The sequence below is a fragment of the Neolamprologus brichardi genome, chromosome 1 (assembly GCF_056152115.1).
Source record: "Neolamprologus brichardi isolate AB-2024 chromosome 1, ASM5615211v1, whole genome shotgun sequence".
NCBI classification, from domain to species: domain Eukaryota; kingdom Metazoa; phylum Chordata; class Actinopteri; order Cichliformes; family Cichlidae; genus Neolamprologus; species Neolamprologus brichardi.
The window spans coordinates 15,202,775-15,227,412 of NC_142104.1; the positions used below are offsets into that span (position 1 = coordinate 15,202,775).

General features: G+C 40.6%; 1 protein-coding gene across 3 annotated transcripts; it reads left to right on the forward strand.

The window, feature by feature from the left end:
* Nucleotides 1-3,671: 3,671 nt before the first annotated feature.
* On the forward strand, nt 3,672-23,639 carry fam120b (family with sequence similarity 120 member B). 3 transcript variants are annotated; one of them, XM_006779954.3, is made up of 15 exons: nt 3,672-3,762; nt 4,049-4,171; nt 6,156-6,346; nt 6,520-6,653; nt 6,745-6,867; nt 6,971-7,162; nt 8,402-8,666; nt 8,754-8,937; nt 9,906-10,007; nt 10,420-10,592; nt 12,258-12,350; nt 17,232-17,438; nt 17,622-17,769; nt 22,531-22,795; nt 22,869-23,638. In XM_006779954.3, the coding sequence occupies exons 2-15, from the start codon at nt 4,051-4,053 to the stop codon at nt 22,897-22,899; spliced, it is 2,229 nt and encodes a 742-aa protein (XP_006780017.1). In that variant the 5' UTR covers nt 3,672-3,762; nt 4,049-4,050; the 3' UTR covers nt 22,900-23,638. The 3 variants fall into 3 exon arrangements, with proteins under 3 accessions (XP_006780017.1, XP_087693075.1, XP_035761207.1); XM_087836949.1 differs by lacking the exon at nt 4,049-4,171 and having other exon boundaries at nt 3,678-3,762; nt 22,869-23,639; XM_035905314.2 differs by lacking the exon at nt 3,672-3,762 and having other exon boundaries at nt 4,090-4,230; nt 22,869-23,639.
* The last annotated feature ends 999 nt before the right edge of the window (nt 23,640-24,638 follow it).

A 24,638-nucleotide genomic window follows, 5' to 3' on the forward strand; every position in this document is an offset into this window, starting at 1 on the left:
TCGCGCCCCGCCGCCCATTCATCCCTTTCTCTTGCGAAGTAATTCCCATTGATTCCTATTGAACGGCGAGTCGCGAGCCCCTCGGGGGAGAACCGTGTGATTTGTGAAGGGTCGCGAGGACAAGGCACGCCCCTCCTCGAGCCCGGCCATCTGCTCACCAAACACCACAACACCAACCAAGTACCAAATGGCTTCCTTCATCTCTGTCTCTGCGTAGTCTCTTAATTTCTCCGTTTACGTTCACTCATCTACTCCATCTCTCCGCCACCATTCCACCTCTCACTCCTTCATTTCTCTCATCCCTCTTGGGTGAGAGTAGGTGGCCTCCGTAGGTGGATCAAGGCCTACTGGATGCTCCCGGCCAAATCACAGTGGAGGCATGCAACGGGTATGAGGTGGCCATATGGCTTGTGCGTGTGTGTGTGCGTGTGTGTGTGCCAAGAAATGGATGGATGGATGGCCGTCGTGGGAACCTCCACATCATCACCATCACACCGACCGTAAACATTAACGCACACATGCTGGGACTGCTGTAGGAGAGATAGATAGATTATCTCATTAACAGCAGCATTGTGATCAGGAGGCTCACCTCACCTGGGCCAGGAATATACCGACTTACACCATCTGTCAGCCTCATTGCGACACTCTATGTAATCTACATATACATTTATCATTTGAACTGGTTCAAACGTCAAAATGTGCCCTTCTATAGAATATACATCACATAAAAATACTGCCTGCTCCAGTACTTGTGTTTAAGTAACAGGAAAAGTAAACGAATTAGTAAACAGAAAATAAAGCAATTGTTACCAGTTTCACACATTTCCAAAGATTACTTGGAAAACGTTTTATTTTTTATCTTATATTTTGTAACATAATGGTTATCATACAATGGGACAAAGTGTGGTGACAAAGCACTGACAGAAATGTGAAAGTAAAGAAAAAAGACCAGTGTGTGTGAGTGTGTCTGTGTGTCAGAACATGTGCCGCTATGTAGATATGTGAAGCTCTATTCACTCCAAATTATTATTATTACTATTATTATTGCAATAATTGGATTGTTGGTTGCTTTAAACAAGACATTTGAAGACATTCTCATAATTTTAGGGAATCTTATAAAAACATTTCAGTAACACAAAAACATTTTCATTTTACAATAAAAATGTTTACAATCTTATGGGTGACCACAAAATGTGAGTTACAAATAAATCTACTCCTGAAGACTGTGCAGAAATGGGACAAAGCCTACAAGATCCTGCTATTTGCTGTTTGATATGTTTGATGTAATGTTTGATTTATAAAGAGCAACCAACCAAACAAACAAACAACCCCTGCTTGCACTTTGAACAAAGTGAACACCTCCCACCAAAAAAAAAAAAAAAACTCCCTCAGAGGAGGGGTTTGCCTTTAGTTTGAGAAGCACCCTCCAGCAGCAGCAGGATTAGCCAGGCCAGCTGCCCACAGAGACCATGAGCCCTGAACACTGACATCAGGCGTGACCTTAGAGTGGTGACTATCAGAGACCCTGAGGGGATCTGGACAGCACTGTGTATGAGTGTGTGTGTTGTTCATTCAGTTGGACAACTGTTGAGCCTGTATAGATTTTGCCAGCGGTGTTCTTTGTACGAGTGTGTGCGTGCTTGTATGGTCAATTCTTTCCGGGGGTTAACTGCTTATCCAGTACAAATGGGAGGTGTAAGGGTGGGGGCGCAGTTGTGTGCTCCTGGAACATCTGCCTCTGTTTCTCCTGAGTCAAGCTGTGGTCAGGAGAGGAGGGGAGAGGGGGAGACAAAAAGGGGGGAGCAACTCAAGGGGAAAGACATGGAAGCAGAGAAGGGAGAGTCAGCGCAGAAGAATGAGGAAGCTGAAATAATCAAAGAGGCACAGGTCAAAAACACTGAGTGCTAAAATGGGGACTGGACTGGTTACTGTGTTTTTATCTACCTATCTAATTTTGCTATCATGTTTAGGTACTACTACTGGGTTTATTATTGCCCGCTCAGTTCACAACAGTAACAGTAACAGTATATATGTGAGAGAAATTATGGAAAAGTAGAAATGGTCCACTCAATGCTGCTCACAGACTCATTCATTCACTGTCAGAATGAGCCACAGTAACTGGATGATATTAGTATGAGCCAGATTTGATAATACGTCAAGTTTTCTTATAATGATTTTTATGGTTACACTGACCATTAGAAACAGCAAGTGTGAGAAAGAGATAGCTAAAGCCTGAAAGAGTGAGTAGGAGGGTGAATGTGTTGCTTCAGCGCAGTCTCTGTTTCACCGCTGCACAAGTTAATATTGTTTACACCTGGCCTCATGGCTTATTTCAGGTTATGTCACAATAATAACAATAAAGTTAAATTGCATAATGCTCTAATTTATACATTGATTTGTAAAATGAATGTGAAAATTACAGGCTGATTGGACTATTGTGATATTTAGCTTAATTTTGTGTCAATGATGTAGCTGACAGTGTCAGTAATGTAGTATTATTATCTGTGATGTTTGTCTGGAGGCACTCATATCGACACCTTGAGTTACAGGTCATAAACATAGACCTAAACTAAACCCTTGCAATGCTGAGAGTTTAAAAGGTAGCACATTTCTTCAAACCCACAGTTAGCAGATGTTGCCCTTATAAAACTTTCAAAGATTGTAGAAAAACAGTACAAAGACATATCAGAACACAGAAACTGTGTGTTACAGGTTCTCACACGTAAACATTTGATCATTTTTGTGCTCTTCTATGAAAGTAAACATCTTACATTTTGGGTTTTGGTATCCCAGTCAGGGAACACCACTTTTTGTTTTTGGTCAACTAATGTATATAAATTAACTGTAATGAAAATAAATGTTGGTTGCTGTCTGAAGCACTGAGACATTTTCGTGTAATTCAGTCTAAAAATATATCTTATATTATCGACTTGTCCTTTAATCTGTTGAAACACTTAAAATATAAAAGCTCAGGAATTCTGAACAATAATCTGCAGCAAAAAGCTACAGACTTAAAACAAAAAATGAAAAACCAAATGAATAAATAAAAAGGGATATGCTGCCGTCATTTTAGCTCCAGGTGCATTTGGAAAAGGTGCCCAGAGCCTGTAGGCCAAGTTCTGGGTGACATAAAAATGCCTTCACAAGCCCAAAGGTCATAACTCTCGAGTGGGTGATTGGAAATGAAAGTGGGCAGATTTACAACACAGCTCCTCCCTCCTTGAAGATTAGGTTTTGGGGGTTTTTTTCTGGAAAGCGTAGATTATTGTCCTCTCAGTCCACAGAGCATCTGGCTGTAGAGCGACAGATGCTGACAGCTGCACTGACGGCCAGCATATGTCCCCTCCTTTTATTCCTGCTCTGGTCACACAATGGAGTGGAAGGTACCGGGGGCGCTTTGTGTGGAGAAGGTAGACCTAATGGCTTTCAGCAAAAGACTGCCCACTCTCCAGGAGAGCAATTAGCCCTCCTCTGATCCTGTGCTGGAGTGAAGTCTTACGAGCCCACACAAACACAAAGGCTCATTCTCATTCATGACATTCAGGATGTTCGCTAGTAAGAAGCGCCGTGCCACGTTTTTATTTTTTTTGTCTCTGCACGCTCTTTGTTTTAATGAATGCGCGGTGGTCTCCATGCGCCGAGCACGTGCGTGTTGTTTTGTAACGTGATGACGCCACGCGTAGATTATAGGAAGTAGTTTGAATTTACACCAAGTAAACACAACAGGGACCAATGCTGCTCAGTGTCCAGCGACATTTCAAAGTGAGTTTTTTTTTCTTTTTTTGCCATGTGAAGCGATACTAGAGTAGTTGTAGTAGCATTTGCTGTGACGTATCATCCGTGATACGAGTTTGCTGGCAACGGCACGAAACGGGGCTAAAAGCGAAGCTAACAGTTAGCATTCGTGTCAGTACTCATTAAAATCAACTCCCCACAGTGACGGTGTTACACCAAAACAGATCCACCCAATTAAATGTTAAAGTACACGCTATTTGGAAAGACGTGATATGCATCCTCCCGTAGCTCCCTGTGTGTTTCTGCTCAATAGGAATGGGCGTGAAGGGTCTACAGTACTTCATGGACCGCTGCTGTCCAGAAGCCTGTGTGACAGTGAACCTGAGAGAGATGGCCAGACAGCAGCAGGCCTCCGCAACCGCACCTCACACCAGCAGTTGAGTTTATTTCTGTGTGCAGCCAGTGTGACGGTGGCTCTGTGTCATTCATGAAATGGTAATATTAGTAGACCCCCCAGAAGCTCCAGCTTTCTCCACTGGTGTGCATGATTATGTAAAGTAATGTGAGGAAACAGCTTTTCAGCTCTCAGCTTTTCAGATGTGTGTACAATATTTGGCTTTATTAACCTGTTAAAGCAGTGGTTCTCTATTTAAGGGTGTTATGTTTTTTTGGAGTAGAGCAAAGGTGGAAGATCCAAACACAGACTTCAGAGACAGACTTGAAAAGAAAAAAACTAACCCTTTATTATGGCTGATAAAGTCCAAAAACAGAGGAAAAACAGAGTCCTGACATCCAGGCAACCAAATTAAAAATGACAAGGGACCAGCGAAACGTACACAAAAACAGCAGTAGTACACAACATAGTTTAACTGAAATACAAGGGGTATAAATACAGACAGAACAAACTGTGGGATAACAAGGAGATTGGAAATAGGTGGGTAACAAGAAACAGGTTAAACGTATCAGTGAGACAGCGAAAGTAAAACCAAATACAAGACACATTGGACAAGAGACAACCAAAAACAAACCAACCCAAAACTGGAATAACATAATAATAATGAGCCTATAATAAGCCATAATCACCCTAACTCAGAGATGGAGACTTAACAAATCCAGGAAGACACCAGGAAATCCAAGATTGTTAAAAACACAAGTGGGCCGTGGATGACCAAACTCCCATACTGCGAAGCAGTACTAGTACTACAAAGGGGAATCACTTCTTACATAGGTAGATCACCATGGTAACTTATACTGCAAACCTAACTTGCTCTGGAGCAAGTCCCAGAATAGAGATCGAGGGGTATAAAAGTCAGTTCCCTGCAAAATAGTGCAACCATTCTTGGAAGATCCTTTGGTCTTCTGTTATATAATTCCACCATTGTGTGTGCTCTTATATTTGAGTCAATTTAAAGGAGATGTTTATCCAAATGATCAAAGCCAATGGCAGCTGCAAGGAAAACCGTAACTAAAAACTAAGGACTGAAACACCCACAAGATAGTGATTGAGGAAAAAAGTCATAATAACTTTAATTATTAAAATAAGCCAACTTGCTCCAACATTGCTGGCTTGGAAATGCTCCTATGATTATATATAGAGAGATTTTCTTTTAGCTTTTGGCTGAAGGAAATAGTTTCTTCTGGCCTTTGCCTAATCATCAGTTTTTAATGTTCTTAATGTTTAAAAAAAGCAAAATAAAACATCTATTTAAAAAACTAACAAAAATCTGTGGCTTGTAAACGAGACAGAGAGAACACTTCAACAACATAGGTGGTGGTCAGGTGCGTGCAGTTTAATGAAAGTACTGCTTCAGCAATGCACAAGTAAATACTGTTTACACCTGTTCAGTCTTTATTTCAGGGTGTGACATGGTAGTAACAATAGTTATTATCATGCTTGTACTTACAGATGTATTTGAAAATGTGTAGTAAAAATTATGGCCTACTGACAGAAAAAATATTTAGCTTAATTTGAAGTACATGTTTTCCTAACAGTAATTTTAATAGTATAGTATTAGTTGTGATATTTTTAGCTGTTTTCTGGTGGTAGTCATATGTACACCTTTGCTTACTAGTCATAACAACAGACCTAAACAAAGGCCATGCAATGCTAGGAGTTTAAAAGGTAGCACTTTTCTTTAAACCCATACTTAGTATATGCTATGCCTTTAAGCATGTTTATTCGGTGGATTGTAACACAGTACAGTGTAGTTGGTGGAAGCTAAAACCGTGCTTTTAATGGCATCTCTAAAACTTACAGAACAGGACATGTTCATGTTCCTTTGAAAATATATTATGACTTTTATATGCTTCTACTTTATTTTCCCATATTGGTTTACTGTACTACTATGTGTATGGTGATCATTGTCTGGGTTATCATGCAGGTCTGCTGTATGTTACATTTTGATTTCACTTACTTGCAGACCCCACACTTGTTGTGGATGGTATGGCTTGCTTGCGCCACTGGTATTCATGCAAGGACTGGGCATGTGGGGGCCAGTGGAGGGAGTACTTGGATATCCTAAAGAGATGGGTTGAGGCATTTACGTCTGCAGGCATCCGACTGGTCTTTTTCTTTGATGGAGTAGTGGAGGAGCAGAAGAGGCAAGAGTGGGTGAGAAAATAACCTTAATAAATAACACCTTGGCAGGTTTCTACATACCTCAAATTGTCAGTGGTACAAGGGGTAGCTAAGTCACAAAATTTGCTTCAAAAACATCATAATTTTTTTTTATATTGCTCTCTTATTTTTGCGTGACTACAAAAAACCTTGGTTCTGGTCTACAGGTGAAGAGGAGACGCAGAGTGAACGGGGAGATTTCAAAGATATTTTGTCACATAAAAGAGCATGGAGATCAGCCGGGTAGAGAGCTTTTTTGTCTGCCCTCAGGATTGGCGACATTCACACCCTTTGCTCTCCGGTCTGTTTGCAAGACAGGACAGAATATATGCACCATAATTATAAAGCGAGTAATTCTAGTTCTTATACATTTGTTTTGTTTTGTTTTACAGGTCATTAGGTCAGGAAGTGTTTTGCTCAGTGCGGGAAGCAGACTATGAGATTGCCAGCTATGCTCGCCAACATGGCTGCATGGGTATTCTGGGAGAGGATTCAGACTTCATCATATATGACAGGTTTGTAAAATCAATCTCATAATTGCAGATTAACTTAATTTTACTGACAAATGTGGTCAAACTGTCTGATTGGAACATTTTGTTTTAACCCTTATCTCTAAAGTGCCCCTTATTTGTCTGTGGCAAAGCTGCGGATAAACAGCCTCACCACTGTCATGTACGACCGACAGAGGCTCTGCCAAACCATTGGACTGGCTGTTACCCAGCTACCACTGCTGGCCTGTCTCCTGGGTAATGATGTGGTGTCAGAGGAGAAGATGCGTGATGTCAGGAACAATGCGATGGCAGCTTACAGGTGCATATCTGCATCCGTATTGAATAGAATTAATAGAACATTGGATTTTTCAGTCTTATTTACTACTAAATCAAAGCTATATTTGTTGCTGGCTACATTTAGTTACATAATATACCCTTTTTATGTTAAAGAATTCCATGACTTCATTCTCTAAGCTTGTCTTTGACAGATTGTTTTTCAGTGTCTGTTTTAAAAATACACACTTATTAAAAATAATAGTAAGTGTGAAACCTGTGGACTTTGAGATCATAAGCATGTTCAAGTTTGTTTTTCCAACACCTCAGCCCTGCACTTAAATGCAAGTTCAGCCCACTCAGGTTATCTTTTCCTTATCTTGCTTCACTTACCCTAACATCAGCAATCAGGCTAAAGTGACACATGAAAGTGGTAATCCCAAGGTTTCCTAACTTATCTTTGAGCATGTTCACGTGAATGGGATGGACTTAGCTCCCCTCTAATGTATAAGCCCAGAGGGAGCTGAGTGACTGATTGTACAAAGGATAAAAATATAATTTGATAAAAATATTAAGAGCAACAGAGCTTCAGTTAAAAAAAAAAAGTGCTCTAAAAATGTATGTGGGCTTTATGTACTATGGTCAGGGAAACTGGAAGAGTTACTGTTAATAAAGTCTGGTCTGTTCGAGGCCAGGAAGGAAAGCCGGAAAAATGCAGTCTGTGTGAATGAATGCACTTATCAGTATCACAGCACTATCATTAACACATGGCTCAGCAACTCTGGCAGGTTTCGGTTGGATGATGCAAGTAGAAGAGCAAATATGAAAAAAGAATGCATGCATAGACTTACTTTACATTCATATTTGATTTTCGGCACACAGTTATGAACAGTTGTCCAAAATTGATCTAAAATTTCATCCAGCCAGCTGTGAAATAAAAAAAGGAATAACATGTGGGAAGACCGTGAGTGGTGATGCTATTTTCAACAGAACTGGTTGTTCAGTATTTCATATCTGTTAATCCTTTACTGTCAGCTTAACATGCTTCAAAGCAGGTTAGGTCTGCTGCATTAAGTTACCATGGTGAGCCACCTTGGTAACCCTAGAAACGTGACGTTAAACCTGAAGTTACCTCAATAAGCCCAAATCCTTCTTTATTATACACATATCAACATGCGGTACCAACCCATTACTCTTTATTTTTGTCTGCAAAGAAAAATACTCATCTTGTTTGCGTTTGTCAATGAGCCAACATAGTTAAAATTCTTCATTTTATTGTTCCCAGAAAAAACAGTCCTGCACCACATTATGGTGCTCCGCAGGGGCAGGTGGTGCTAGCAGTGTCCCAGCTTGTGAGCTCTCTGTGGAGTACAGAGGACGAGGAAGCTGAACTGGTCCCACAGTCTCTGAATCTCTCGACTCCTCGTAGAGAGCTACTGAAGAAAGGCGTTTGCTTATACACACTACCTGGACAGAAACGTCCCGAGCTGTGTGAAATCTCCTCACTTCCTTCTGCTTTTGAAAAATATGTTAGCCCAGAAATCCTAAAGGTATGTTATAGTCATATATGTGATTTTGTTCTTTAGAACTCCCTGCAGACTGGAATAAATGTTTCTTTACTGTGTGGTTTTCCACAGGCATGTAGAGAGAAGCATGTAGCAGCAGAGGGTTTCATGGTTTACACTGTCTTGTGTGTGGGTGTCACTGAGTGTAGCAACACTCTGGAGGATGAGGAGGACACCGAGTTAGTGCCTCAGGCCCTCGTCTACAAGCCCTGCAGACAACTCATCTATGGTCTCCTCCTTCTGCTTGGTCACAATGGTAAAACAGTTAATACATAAGACAATGAGAACAGAAGCATACACGAATGAAAAAAGTCAACAAGAAATGCCAAAAACTACAGTTTTTCTACTGGTGACTTGACTCTGACTCCAACAGCAATTTAATCCCCATAGACTCCAGTGTTAAAATACCCAGAAAAAACAACATATTATTATCCTATTAGAACTATGCAATGAGTTATTTATTTATTATAATCATTTGGATTTTGCTTAAAAGGTTACAGGGATACTCACTTTGGCTAAGAGGCGTGTTGATAGCCAGTGTCTATCAGGTCTTATTTTCCCAACTCACCAAGCTGGAACTTTCCATTCATATTTGTGCCTTTGGTCTTTTTTTTTGATCAATTAAATGTAATTATCTGATAAATATGGTCTGCTCAGTAATACAGAGGCCCAACTTTTATTTTGAAGACAAACTGCCTTTGTTTCGTGGTTAGTTTGCAAGCATTTACAGTCTGCAATTTCAGCATCCACCACTGTTGACGTCTTCCATGCAAACTGTGGGCAAGTGCAGCAATCTGCTAGTGACTAAAGCAGTCAAAAGGAGGTTTTTGGTGCAGCACCCTTTTTGTAACGGATTTCACCTGCCAGTCAGGATATATACTTTTCCTTAGCAACCAGTTACCAGGGGGTTACCGATTGGTTTTTAAGTCTGTATTGTTGAGGTCTCATTTAACATTAATCAGCAGACATCTGGGTCTGAGTGATTTCACAGTGGCTTTGTCTGTCTTCATATATAGTCTGTGGTAGACGCATGTAGATTCTGGCAACATCAAAAATATATCTTCAGTGGAGAGGCAAAGGGATTACGAACCGTGCAGACACACACACGTCAGCGAAGTTTGTGCCGTTAGTTTTTATGTAAAGTGAGGAGAATGATGATGTTCTTTTCAGAAAATCGAGTAAATCTAATCCAAGCATAACCCTGACAATGTTGTGCTTTTTCAGGAAGGATTGAGGACCCTCCAGCAATCAGGGAATGGTTTGTCTTCCCCGGAAACCCTTTGAAGGAACCTGATATAGTCCACCCTCTCCCAGTCAGCCTGCCATGTACTGTACCTGCTGTTTTTCATATACTTATCTCTGTATCTTTGGACACAAAATAAAACACGATTTCAGTCCAGTTACACCACCAATACAAGATTTTATTTGCTTTTTTTTTTTAATCCCTGAGATGATAAAACGACGACTATGTCCATGATTCTTGGTTTATGCACTATAGGACTAAATTGCTCCCAAATAAGCAGCAACCAAATGAGTCCTGTGGTTATAAGTGATTGTTTCCTGGGAATTATGTTTTCTCTGTAATTAAAGTCATTGTAGACTAGCCTTGAGGCACCAGCGGCTTTAAGACTCACGTTGAAAAGCTGGCTCTGGTTACGTTTAACACATGAAAGAGATATTGTGCCATATTTTTCCATCTAAAATCCATAGTATTTTTCTCTTTTGCTCGAATCTGTAGGTGATCAACCCAGTCTGGACTTGTTATGGCTTAGCACGGGTCCTGACGTGGCTGCTCTTCGCCTGACAGCCTTCCTTACAATTTTTGGCTGTCCTGAGTTTTCGGAGCTGCATGGAGTTATTGAAGACTTTCTCCTGGCTGCTCTCTGCCTGGTCACATATTTAGTCCTACAGGTAGTGTAGATGCGTTTATCTGGTGATCAGAGAATGAAAATAGTTAATTAAGTTAATTAAAGTTATTTAAAGAGAAAAAAAATCAGAAATATTTGTATGATTGTCTGGGGAAAGGATGTGATTTAATTATTAATGAATCAATAGCAAATGTAACTTATTTTTATTTGTACATAGGAAAAAATCGAGGTGCTTTTTGTTTGTCACACATGTTTTACAGTCTTCTCTGGTGTCATATTGATCGATTCTGCCCCAAAAAACATAAAAATAATATTAACAGCTGTACTTTACAAATGATTGCATCTGCAGCATGATTGGTCTTTCCTCTTTTGGTTGTTATTGGTCAGGGCACATGTTTGGCTTGGGCTCCGGTTAAGCTGTTAGATGAAAGGGGATGATACCTACAGCTGGCGGTTCATGTAAACAAAGAAATGAAAGACCAAATATGTTTGATGACAGTTTAACGTACGAGTCAGCTTTTGATTTGGGATTTACATCTATAACACGTACACAACAATTATTCTGCTCTTTTGTCACCGTGTGATGTAAAGTCAAACATCGCTTGTTGATGGCTTGACGGTAACCATTATCATCCACTGGGGGCCCAGTTTAGACACAGACACCGGCCTTTGTAACTTCAGCTCTTACGTCAACAAGTCCTGATAACCATCCAAGGGCTTTGAATAACTCAGGAGACAATTCTCAAACCACCTCAGAACTCGTATTACTGTATTTTGATTGTAAATCTAAGAGTGTATCAATCTGAGCTGCTTTTGATCCTGTTGTAATGCCCTGTGATCACTAATTCGTATGTGAAAGAAGCCAAGATTTGTGCTTTTGGTTTGGGTATTTTGCATTGACGTCTTCTGACTGAGCTTTAACACAACATTGGATCGCGTGACAGGATAACCGTGTGTGCGTCATGTTATTGAAGGGAAACATAAATTATACCTTTTATTAACTCTTTTTCAGAGACACTTGAATCACTTATTAATGCGTTTCTAACAGATACATTTTCAAAGAAAAGCTCAGATGTCTTGTTTTCAGATGTCTTGTTTTTGTGTAACATGTTATTTGTTGTCTTAAAAGTATGCTTCGAGTACTGCTTTCTTTTTTTTTTTCTAATACATTTAACACACGCCAACTGAAAAACACCAAAAATTCGGTCATAGATTTAGTCTTATTTAGATAGTAGTAACTGTTTCCTCATGTTTGCTCCACCTGGAGAGACAGAGCTGAATGCTTTGATACTAAAATCGACAGGCAGCCTTTCAGACTGGTTTTCAGTCAGGCGCTGGCTGGCTCGCAGCGATTTAAATGAATGAAGGCCCTGACAGACAGGACAGTAGCTTGTTAGAAGGAGGCTAGACGAGCAGATGATTAAAGATGAGCAGACAGCATGACAGACAATAGTAGCTGTTGTCTGATCACTGCAGCATTCACATTCCCCTCTCGCTCTTCTATTTAAATAACTTCAGGGTTTGTTTGTTTTGTACACACAACTGGGCAGCCTTGTCTCTGTAGCCGCCATTGTTTCTTTTTGTGTTGACTTGTTGCACAGCGAGCAGACAAAACAAACTGACCCACAAAGAAGACACACTGGGATGTGATTGAACTGACTAACCATGTATTTTCCCTTGTGTGTTTGGTTTGTGTGCATGTTTTCAGGTACAAACTTTATCTCTAGAAGACGTGGATTCCTACCTGAGTCAAGCTGTGTGTCTGAGACTGAAATCCTCTCAGGAGCTTCAACAGATCGAGGTCTGTCACAAACGCATTTAGATCATTTGTAAAAGATGCTTTTGATATTTTATAGTTGTTTTCAGATTTTCACCCCCACGTTTTTTTAATGGTGAAGCCAAACATTGTGTATCCCGCTGCAAGAAGACAATGTTCGCTGACGTTTACAGTAAACAAAGTCCTCTTGGGGTAAACACAGCTCTGAAAATGTTTCCATTAATAGAAAGTGGAGAGAAAGTGGAGAGAAAACATAAATAAGCTGCTGATTGACGGTCTTTCCAAGAAAGCATACAACAACCTTGAAAAAATAAGCAGTTATGATAAACTGCAGGGTGTTGTTGTTGTTGGAAATAGAAATTTTGAACCTTATTTTTAAAATCCGGTCGTCAGGAATGTCTTAAAAGCGCACATACACTGGTGGATATTTATTCTTTTTTGCATTTCTGTGCAATTAAATTTATATAAAATGTTTATACTTGCTTAGCTAACAATTTAATTGTCCAGGATTTTTAAAGTTTACTTTCATTGTTTAGTTTTGAAACTATAAAAGCCACTCAGTTTGGGCAGCTTTATTTTTTTGCATTTTAATTGGAAGGCTTGCAGAGTAGATGGAGGAAAGGCAGGAAAAGAGGTCCACAACATAGCGCAGAGGACATTGTGGTTAGGTAGCATGAACCTGACCCACAAAGGTCACACCAGAAACACTTTCATTTTTAAAATCCTCTCCCTGATTCTCATTTACACAGGATTGTCTTAAGATCAAAACTTGGTTTTCAAATACTAGTATCCCCAGCACCAGAGTCAAAATAATCCATGCCTGTCTTGGATTAGGCCTGGGTTCAACCCCTGTGTCTGACGTACATATAAGAATATCTCCTCTCTTTGACATCATACAGAGCCAAAGCACTCAGAGCAGTGTGAAGTGTGAGGTTTTAGCTCACAGGGATTATTTGTACACACACTCACATCATCGTTTGAAACTTTAGGCATGTTTAAGTCCAGCATCCACCATTGAAATTTTATAAATACACTATATGGATAAAAGTAATGGGCCACTTACACATTACACCTACAGGAGCTTTATGGTATCCTATTCTAAATCCATAGGCATCAGTATGGAGTTTATCCCAGTATGAAGTTTATCCAATTTTGCAACTCTTACATCTTCCGCTCTTTTGGAAAGGGTTTCTGCAAGATTTTGGAGTGTGTCTGTGGGAATTTTCCCCCATTCAACCAGAAGAAATTTGATTAGGTCAGACAATGGTGTTGGACGAGAGGTCCTGCTCGTAATATCTGTTCTACTAAAGGTATTCAGTGGGCTTGAGGACAGGATTCTGTGTGGCCTAGTCATGTCTTCATGAACCTTGCTTGTCTACCGTCCATTAAACTTTATACTGGGCACAGTGCAGTCAGACAGGTAATGTTCTCCTGGCATTCACCAAACTCAGATTAGTCTGTCAGATAAAAGAAGATGCCAGATAAAAACGTGTGATTTGTCACTCCACAGAACACATTTCCACTGCTCTAAAGTTCAGTACCTGAGTGCTGTACACCACTCCATCCTATGCTTGGTATTGTGCTTGGAGATGTAAGGCTTGCATGCAGCTGGAAACCCATGCCATGAAGCTCCTGCTGCACAGTTGTTGTGCTGATGTTAATGCAAGATGACAGACAGTCAGACACAAGAATGACAAATCACTCTGTTCAAGGGTATTTTTGCTTGACTCTTCTTGTCAAATTTATTGTTTAAAGAGTTTTCTTATTGTTTATTAGAAATATTCACCATTGTAACAATGAGTACATGGCTTATTGCACAGGAAAAGCAAAATAGTTTAGCTTTAAATCTGAGATGATTAAGAACGATACATTTTTAGAACAGATTGGTATAAAAACAGAGTGAACCAAAGTCCTCATCAGACATGTATTAACAAAGCAGTGGATACTACTACTTTATAATTTCAGTCTTCAGTGAAGGGGCATCGTGGGACTTGTGAATTCTCTCAGATGCGAGCATCTGAGAGTCAGCTGTGCATTTCCATTCTCTGGGAAAACGACCGTTGTGTTTGCTGCCTCTTTGTAGCCCCATTTATTTTTACTGCTTAATTACCATACTTATGTATAGTAATTTGTATTTGTGCTGCTCATCTGTTTTCTACACAATAATTAGGGCTGGGCGTTGATTTGAATATGTCGTATGGGAGAGGTTCAGAGCTGCAGGAGGGGTTTTAACTGAGTGACTAGTGTACGGATTAAATACGCACATAAACACAAACAGACAAATTGTTATTGATGTGCGTATGGTATTCATTTTTGCAAGTTCATATCTGTGTGTGTGTGTGTTTGCACAGATTCACATACATCACACATCACAGCAGGAAGTAAATCACAAAGATTTTCTTTATTAAAAGATTAATTTATGAGAGAGAAGTGTCTGTTTGTGGGAAAAGTGTCACCCAGTGTGTGTGTAGGAGAGAGGGGCTGTGGGTCATAGGTTTTTGGATGCGTTGGTTGTGTTGCAACATTCCTCCCCATGGGACAGTGATTTTGGCGTGTGTGTTTGTGTGTGCGACAGAGAGTAAGCTGGCGACAGTCGCCTGTCTGTCCTGGCTGACGCTCACCACATGGAGCTATTTACACCATGCACACTCCGCCCCACTGGACACACACATGCACACACACATTTCTGTCTTTGTCTCTCTGTCTTTTGTGTGTGTGTGTGTTCTCACGTTCTTATCCTTTTTGCACTCGACCACTCTTTCTCTCTCCCTCGTGTTGCTCTGTATCTCTTTTCTGTCTTTGTGTCTGTGTGTGCCTTCAGGCTTGTGTGTCTGTCCAGTATTTCATTGTTTTCAGAAGGTGAAGCTGTGTTTGACTGGAAGCAGGTGGCAGGCAGGGATGAGTGTATGTGTGTGTCTGTGTACACGTAATCACTGTTATCAGTGCTATCTGAGGGACAGGTGAGAGCAGACACACACACAGAACATCTGCCTGCTGTTACAATCAGCTTGTGCTCCACTTCTTCATCCTCCTCTTATTCTTTATTCTTCTCCCGCAGTTTGTTTTTGTTCTCTCAGTTACACAAAACAGCTGTAAGATATATTATAAATTTGCCTGATTTTTTTTATTATTTACTCAGGAGAATCTTATCTTTATTAGGGCATTTACAGCACCGTGCAAAAGTCTTGAGTGCATCATTTATTGATGTTTTGCTTCCAAGGAGACAGACTTTCTAGAATTTTTATTAAGTGGTGTTACAAAGTTTCCCTTTGTCTAGCCCTCTGGCTGTTTGCAGAGGAATGGCTTTTATTTTGTTTTCAATGACCTACGAATGATTCAAGCATAAGAAGTCGTGCAACTCAAAGGATGAACCAATGTGTCTACACACAGAAGACTGACCAAAAAAACAATTTTTAATAGTATCTTTAGCCACTTTGATACCAACAGGCTGTCATAAAAAACACAATTTATTCCAGTTATTATGGTTTTTTCTTTTTTAAAATAACACATAACAGTTTGAAAGTGATAAAAATCATCAATAAGCTGATTCCCAAAGAGCTGCTAACAGAAAAGTTGGCATATCTGAGCCTGATGTGCAAAAAAATTGAGGAAACCACACAAGTGGAATGCAAAAGAAATTGCTGCAGTATCGTAAATGACCTGAAGGTCATGCCTTTAAGAAAAATTTAGCAAATACCTGAGAGGTATGATCCATCAGCTGATCCATCTAGTGTCTACTGAAGGATCACCAGAAATGAATTGATGCATGCTTGGTGGAGCATGCAACTTCCAGATAAACTGAATCATATTTCTCGGATTTCATCACAAATGGTCTCAGTAGAAGTGTGGCTGTCAAGAAGCAATTCTTAAGGAAGGGAAGCAGGAAAGAAAGGCTGGGGCATGCCCGGCGTTTAAACATTATTGATGCAGTGTGGGCTCATCCTGACAGAAAAGGGCAGCCAAAATCCAAAAAAGGAGCTTTGAATGTCCTTCATGAAGCCCGGAGACCTGGCTGCACCTATTTCCCAATTTTCTGGCTAAATATAAAGAAATGAGGGAAGGGTGAAGACTTTTGAAAAGTAAATGGCGAGATTTACTCTTGTTTGCTGCAGTATAAGAGCAGGTTCACTCTGAGATATCTCCTGTTTTCATTTTACTTTGTTCATCCTCATCATTCAAAATGTCCTCAAGCATAGTTATATCCAGAAAAGAATGTAATTATGGTCTTAGTTTAAAAGCCAATTTGAGTCCAACTAAGCAAAGAAGTTTCACCATCACATGCAGCCAACAAATAGGAAGATATACAGAGATGCTTCACTGTCATCTGGCAGTGAGCACGAGGAAACCAAGTGAAGTAACAGTGAAGTGGGTGGCCTGAGGAGTATTTTAATTTTCTGATTTATGAGTCAGTGCAGAGCAGATATGTTTGTGCAAATTGGGGTTGGGAGACAACAATGTTCAGGAATTTGTTGCGGACAGTGACGCTAAACACATTGAAGGAACAGATGGCTCTGTGCAGCAGGACTTTTAAATCTGCTGCAGTTCAGAAAAGACACTAATGCGACAATCAGTGCTGCAGTTGATCTCAGTTTATATTTATCTATTGATGTTAGCAGCATTTGACAGTCAAAGAGCGATTAAAAGCTCTTAAATACTAGACAGGTGATTTTTGCATTTAAAAAGGGAAATAATCAACATCAAACAAGTCTCTCTTTGTGCTGAAAAAAAGTCTTCTCCTACATGTGGTAAGCTCAAACTCAACCCACTGGCAGGATTGTAAAGAGTTGTGTTTGTGTCATCGGTATCTATTAGGTGACTGACAATGGCCTGTAGCAAAATATTTGATTTTACTGTAAAGAAGTTACACAGTCTAAATATACAACCAAATGATTTTTTTGTTTTCAGCTGCCTTTGTTTTCGAGTCGTGCGGTGCAGTTGGGATCTCTGTACGTCCGAGGGCTGAGCCACCTGCTGGGTGCTAACTGTGCCAGCGGCTGCCCGCTGCCCAGCGCTGCTCTAATGCCCTGGCACAGCTTCGATGGACGGCTGTTCCACTCAAAGTACCTGCTGGCACACAGCGGCACAGAGAAAACTGAGCTGCTGGACCACGATGTGAGTGGAGATGGGACAAGAAAAATGGGGCATTTATGAATGTGTCAAGACTTCAGAGGGAGAAAGAAGCTATTCCAGCTAGTCTGGTTTTGCTTCTGTTTATTAATTCAAACGAATGTCTTTGGTAGTGATAAGTAACTTAATCTGTGGGTGTGTAATCTTACGTTTGTCTCTTTCTCCCAGTCGTCCAGCCTGTCTCTGTTCCTCCAGTTAAGGGAGAAACTTACAGAAACTTGCAACAAGAGAGGCAGAGTCCTGCAGTCCAGACCCAACGCACCACAGTCACGTCCTAAAACCACAATACAAACCGGATACAGAGACAGACACTCGGGTGAGACACACACACTTGATACCTGCTTTTATCTGATTATCTCTGTACATGTGAATACTGGCTCGTCACTTAAAGTTTCCATCAACTCTTTCTCTTCTTTAGGACCTTTTGGTACAACGTTTCCCTGTAAACATGTTGCATAATTTGTCTGAAGCATAAAAAATTATCTGAATATGCGTTCTGCATGTTCAGATGATGATGATGGTTTAAGTTGCTTTGTCTCTTTTTGTGCTGGTCTGTGGTATTAGTATTTCTTAACACTTTAGCTTTATTTGTCAGCTTCCCAAACACTTAGTCTGCTCTGAAAGCGATAATTGAAGAGTTAAAATCAAACGGAAACGCGCACTTGGCCTTGTTTTGTGCTGTTATATCACAGCAGAATACAAACTGTAGAAAGTACACTGATGTTGGTAGCGCTGGCTCACAGAACAGCTGATGTGGTGTGCACATTTAAACGCGAGTGGTTCCAAAATATTTATTATGACAATGATGATTTAGTAGATTTAACAGATGAATGCATGCATGATTTTCTCAACACATTCAAATAAGAACAAAAAGAATTACAATTAAGGACCAAACCAAGTCACAGTGCTATCATGCTACTGAAAGGACTGAAGAGATTAGAATGTCAATTTACGTCACTAATGCATCCACCATCATAGGATTTCTATTTATTTAAAGTTAATACAGAGCTCTCGTATAACTACTATACATTTAAGTCAGGAAATATCTATTTACATTGCATGGCAATCAGATTTAATGTTAAACAGTCTTCTTAACTTACAGGTTCTTTGTTCTCAGTCTTTTGGTTAGGAGGTTTAAGGCCTACCAGGCCAAAGGGGTGGAGTTGTGCTGTGTGCTGGTGTAGAGAAGTTGATTTTAACACAAATGGAGCTTACTGTGCCTTTCCTTGTTTGTGCATCAAACATGGGCTTCTACTGTCAACGTACGCATAAGTAATGCCCCTGGCCTGACAGCTCATTATAAAAGAGAGCAGATATCCTCAATATGATCATCTCATCTCTGGATGTGAGCACAAAAGCACTTTTACATCTGCTGTTTAAACCTTGTGTTAATGAGGGGCAGCCAGTCAGAAGAGAGTTAGGTTAAAGGTAGAAGCGCTAAAGTGGTTTCAGGGAGAGCTGAGAAGCTACGCTGAGATACAGTACAAAATAATTTAAGGCTGTTGCTTCTGTAGACAGTCCTGGGATAGAAATGTGGGGAAATAAATTATTGTAATAAGTCGTCGACTTTTTTTGCCCTTACCATTCACTTTGTGTGTGTTGTTTTCGTGCTGTATAATTTTGCTCCCATTTGATCCATGACTCTTTGGAAAAAGATGTTTGATCTAAAGACCATCCTAAATGAGGATCAGAAAGAGAAAACCCTTCTGACTGAATATTATAGTGTTTCTGGTGTGCTCTGGTAACCTCGTGGTTCAGATGCATACCATTTAACCATAATGTCCTCTGTGCTATGCTGGGGACCTTTGTTGCACATCAGACCAATTTTCTTTTCATGTGTTTCCCGTATCTGCGTCTACTCTGGAAACAAAACAAAAAAGAAAAGAAAAGAAAGAAGCCCCAAAAAGAGATGCCACGATGTCTCTATTATTTTTTACGCTTCAGTTGTTTTTATATTTTAAGCTAATCACTGTCCAAAAGTATCGAGTGCTGAAGAGGCCCCTAGTGATCCGATGGGTGCAATCTGTCTGCGAGCTCACATGAAAAACTAATAAAAAATCCTCCTGGAGCTGAACAGAGAAGCATCATTTTAATCTGACAGTTGATCTGCGGTTGTAGTTCTTTGGGGCCCTCATGGAACCACATTACCCAGAGGGCCATGCTGTAATGAGCTCCATGTGTGCTGCGGCCTCATCACATACCGCCGTGCTCATTTGCACGCGCACACACACACACGCTTGGATCCGAGACTTGCTTTGTCAGTGCACTAGTAATAGTGGGTTTCTGTTTATAGGCTGGGAGAGCTCTATTTTAAGACTCACAACAACTGATTACAGACTCCTCTCGTCTGTCTCTCCCCTCTTTCTGCTCCCCTTCCCCTCGGTTGTTCCCCTCTGTTTTACTTTTTCTATTCATCATCTTAACTTCTATCAGTGGGGTAGTTTTCTTCCAGCTTCCAGACTCTTCAAAACCCTTTGCTGTTTCTTGAACCTTTTCACACGCCTCCTGTTTTGTCATGAAGGAGCATTAATGCATCGTTATATGACGGTCTTGACTGCAGTGTGTTCACTGCACTTCACCTCTTGCCTGGAGTTTGCAGACCCCATCACAAAAGCCGACTTAGCGGTAGCTTATGAAATATGAACCCGCAGTTTCTCTTCAACCCTGTGACTTATAAACCTTTTGCGACCGTTGCGCTGAATGCCATGTTGGCACAGATCCTCCAGTTTGCGCCGAACTGTCTGCTTTCTGCCCAAGTCAACCCTTGTGGGTCTCATGAGGATGTTTCTGGTTTTATAGATGGAAGGCTATACACTCTTTATACCTCAGTGTTTCATTTCTGCCAGACACAGACACTGATCATTACTACAGAGCTGTGGGGAAATGAGTGTGTGTGTGTGTGTGTGTGTGTGTGTGTCCGCAGAGAGAGTATGCATGTGCGTGAGAGTAGCGGTGGCGCTATGTGGTATCGTTGAGGACCCGGGTTTGGTTTTTGTTTGAATCAGGCCTGATGTTTAGTCTCCTCAGCAAATATCTCCTCAGCCCGCCTGCCCTCCCAATTACACTCCGCCAGTGAATCCAGTGTAGCTCCTCTTCCACGTCTCTCCAGCTTATATCTGTTCAAAAAGACAAGATGTAATTGTAAACAACCTTATTTTCATGCATTCTTATCAGAGCTGCACATATTTGCAATAAAATATTTACCCTAACCTCTAATGTTTCCCTTCTTTAGCTCCTCCTTTTTTCTGCAAGACATACAACACCTTTAAAAAGATTGTGGTCCTTGTGGCCTCACTGACACATTACTCTCGTGCTCATGGCATGTGTTACATACTCTTTTTCTGCACCTTCACATTCAGGCACTGGATGGATGTGAAGATGGCGGTCTGATTTAGCCAAATGCGCCGCTCCCGTTTGGTAAACTCTAAAGTTGGACTTGATGTTTTATTTTGAGTACTTTGTAATTGGCATAAAACGTTCCACATCTGTCAGAGTTTCTTAAGTGTATGGCAAGTCCCAGGCTTCTGTGAATCCAACAATAGATTTTAGTGGCAGCTGAACACACCCAGAGAAACTGTTCCTGCCAGCAGATCAATTTCATAATCAGTCGTGCAGCAATAAAAAGCTGCTCTGGGGATGTTTTGTTATTTGTAAGGAAAGCAAACTCTCAGTGCGATGAAAGTATTCTGTCCTATCATAATTCGGCTGTCGACACAGTTAATGCAAACTTGATGATTGCGTGCGTCCTGTCTGAAATTTTTAATTTTTGCTGTTTTGTGGGCTGTTGTCACATAATTGTGGGAAGACTTGAAAGGCAAGATGGATATCTGTGTATGTTTGAGAGAGGACGAGACGAATGTTGATACAGTTTGAACTGATTAACATTTACATTTAAGACTGCTGATTTCCATTATTAGTCAAAGTTATTATCATTTACTGGTTTCAGTAAAGTCCTATCACAGACTCTAAATAAACTCTTATTAAAACACAGAATGTATATGAAAGATCGTCGTCTCTGGATCTGAAAAAAAAAGAAGCCATTCCCAAGGAGCTCCTCCTCTCAGTCTAATTGTTTAGAAGTCTACAAGTAAATGGCCCTCCTCCTCATGACACTTTCCTCATGGGTTTATGGTCTCAATAAACTCTATAAAGTATTTTTAGTACAACATGATGTTTCTTTTGTGGTCCCATTTATTTATATGTTTTATTTGAGAGGTTTTTTTTTCTTTTTTATGTGATAGAACAGTGGAGATTAGACAGGAAAACTGGGAGAGGGGGAAGACATGCAGTCAGACTCAAACCCTTTTGGCTGCTTTCAGCCTTGTGGTACATGCTCACCTGCTCCACCAGGTGAGTTAACTGATAACTTTCATTCCAGGCTCAGTTGAGTTGCTTTATATCTGCCAGTATCAAAGAGAACCATGTTATTAAAAATGAAGTATCATGCTAATGTAGCTCATATAATATTCTAATAAAAATATTTTTTGTACATCTTTTGTACAGTCATGGAGTCATAAAGACTCTGGACCTTTCTTCACTCTTATTTTAAGCTCTTATTCATTTGCTAAAAACACACAACTTACTGATTTCTAAACTATTTTCTACACTAGACTTCCAATCACATCATTTAAGTGATTGCTTTAATCATATAGAGACAATCTGATATGGTGATTGCCTCCCAAAACACATATGGTTAGCCTGAGTGACCCAGGGTGGGGTCAGATTTCCAGCCTGCTACCATATAAGAAAGTTAGACATCAGCAGCTGAAATGTGCAGCTCATGGCTTCAAAAGAGTACATCATGTCACTGTGGGCTCATCCATTTTTTGGATACAGTCTGTGAATTATAAAATGAGGTAAACGGTAACTGTTCTCAAATTCGTTCAAACAACATAAAAGGTGATAAAATGCAAGAGTTTTGTTAATGCCCTCCAGTGACCAAGAATCATTCGAAGCAATTTAATGAATTAATAACTCGCACGTCCAAATCTCTGGACTGAATGTGTCTAAAACCTGTTTGCTGCATTTTTGGATGTTACAGAAGCACGGTGTACGGAGATTTGTGTCTTACCCTCAGGTTGGGCTCCCAGTGATGGTACGTGTTGGAGGAAAAGAGAGGAGACGACGGGTGGCCATTGGCGTGGACGGGGACGGAGGGAGCGAGAGGAAGAAACAGAAGCTCGAAGAGGGCCGTGGGCGAGAGGAGGACACAGCGAAGGAGGTCGTCATTTTCACTCATTTTATCCTGACGACCACGATCGAGGAAATCAGAACACAAGACGCCCCCCGAAGCCCAGAGGTCGAGCGTATAACAACAGAGGGAAATACCAGCTGGCTCCGAGGTAGCAGCAGAATATGGCACAAAAATGTCAGTTTACAGTTTCCTCTTCTCTAACTCATCTCCTCTCCTCTCAGATGGCCGCAACCTCCGGCTCCAGGAACGTAACTCGACAAGGATTAGAGGGGAGGACTTTGGCAGTTAAGAGGATGGGAAAGACACGGTGAAAGAAGAGGAGGAATCTAATTTCTCTGAACAAACTGCTTAGTGAATGAGCTGTCAGGAGTATTTGTCCAAAGGATGCAGGAGGTAAATGAATGGGGATTTAGAGAGGGAGGAATGAAGAGGTTTGGAATGTGTCTGACGTTTCATTTGTCAGTTTCGTCCGTCACCAGCCTCGGCTTAATCTCTGGAAAACCTGTTTTACTATTACACAAAATGAACAGCATGAAGCCATCAAACAAGCAGTAAATGAGACGCTTCCATCTTACATCTGAGAGGTGGATTAACAGGTAACCCTTGAGGCTGTTTTTATGTCTTATCTCAAACAATAAAAAGGCGAAGATCTTAAAAGCTGTTTGTGTACAGTGCCTTAATCCTTTCAAAGGAATGGGATTAACTAGAGAAACAGTAATACTGGTATCAAATATCAAATGAGATGGGACATCAGTGGCACACGGCTTCATACAGTTCAGTAATGGGATACCATAGGTGAGGTGTGAGAAACAAAGCGAGGCCACTGGAGAGCCTGTTTTTAAGACGCACACACTTTTGTTGGTTTGCTCTAATGGAGAAATATGGAAAACTGTTGGAGAAGCTTTCAGAAAGTGGGTTGTAGCAAAGCAAAGGTCTTGACAGTCGTGTGATTCTTTAATCAGATTTAAATTTCTCTTAATGCCAGCACGGTAACAAATGACCTGTGAACATGAACCTGCAATTTGTTCTAAAGATCTCAGGGCTGCTGGTGCTCCTCTGAGACATCACTGCACCGTGGTGAAGCTGACCTCTCAGGGCTTATTTGCACCACTTAGAAACAGCTTAAAGTATTTTCCCACTCAGTGAGAATACCATCATCAGTACTGAGTGTGTGCGGATCAAATTGCTGTTGCATCTGTGTGTCTTTGTGTGTCTTTGTGTGTGAAGTTGTTGAGGAATGTATAGTCAGCTTGCCCACCTTCCTGTAGGACCATAATTGTTGTAAAACCCAGCAGAGAGGAAAAGGATGCAGAGAAAGTTTCCCAGGCCTGAGTGCTCTCATTCCTGTGTGTGTGCATTCATGTGCTCATAAGCAGATCATAAAATAAGCGTGATGTTAGTCAGTAAATGGAAACAAATAGAAGGAAATCAAAGTATAGATACACAAGCTCAATCCATTTCATATTCAGATTACTACTGTGAACAGTGTGTTTTAAAGGAACCGACTGATGGTAATAAAGGTGCGATAAATTGTGCTACCTTGTTTTAAAGCCTGTGGGACATATGGGTCAAAGATTATGTGTGCATACACAAGAAACCTTAGTCAAGGTTTCAAAACCTTTGGGTCTTGCATGTGGGCTAAATCGGAGATGTCAAACACAAGGCCCGGGGGCCAGAACTGGCCCAGCACAGAGATCAGTCTGGCCCACTGAACAATATAAATCTTGTGAATTTAACTTTATTTTAGTAGGTTTTACATCTTTTCCTCCCTCATGGCCATCTTTCACCACACACTACACCAAAGAAATTAAGTAATAGATAAACAATTAAATGACAGAAGAAAACCCTTTCTTTTTTTAATATCTACCATGAAAATGTATGTTGTTGTTTTTTTGCAATGTGTTCCAAGTGGGGGAAAAAAGCTATTTTCTGTGAATTAAAAACTTTCAGCTTTATAATTGCAGAACAGTCTGGGCAGTGAGCTACTAGAA

Excerpts from the sequence above, each read along its gene's own strand:
- fam120b (XM_006779954.3), top strand. The coding sequence starts at position 4,051 with ATGGGCGTGAAGGGTCTACAGTACTTCATGGACCGCTGCTGTCCAGAA. Across the intron at positions 6,868-6,970 it reads GACTTCATCATATATGACAG|TGCCCCTTATTTGTCTGTGG; the intron begins GTTTGTAAAATC and ends TTATCTCTAAAG. Across the intron at positions 8,667-8,753 it reads TTAGCCCAGAAATCCTAAAG|GCATGTAGAGAGAAGCATGT; the intron begins GTATGTTATAGT and ends GGTTTTCCACAG.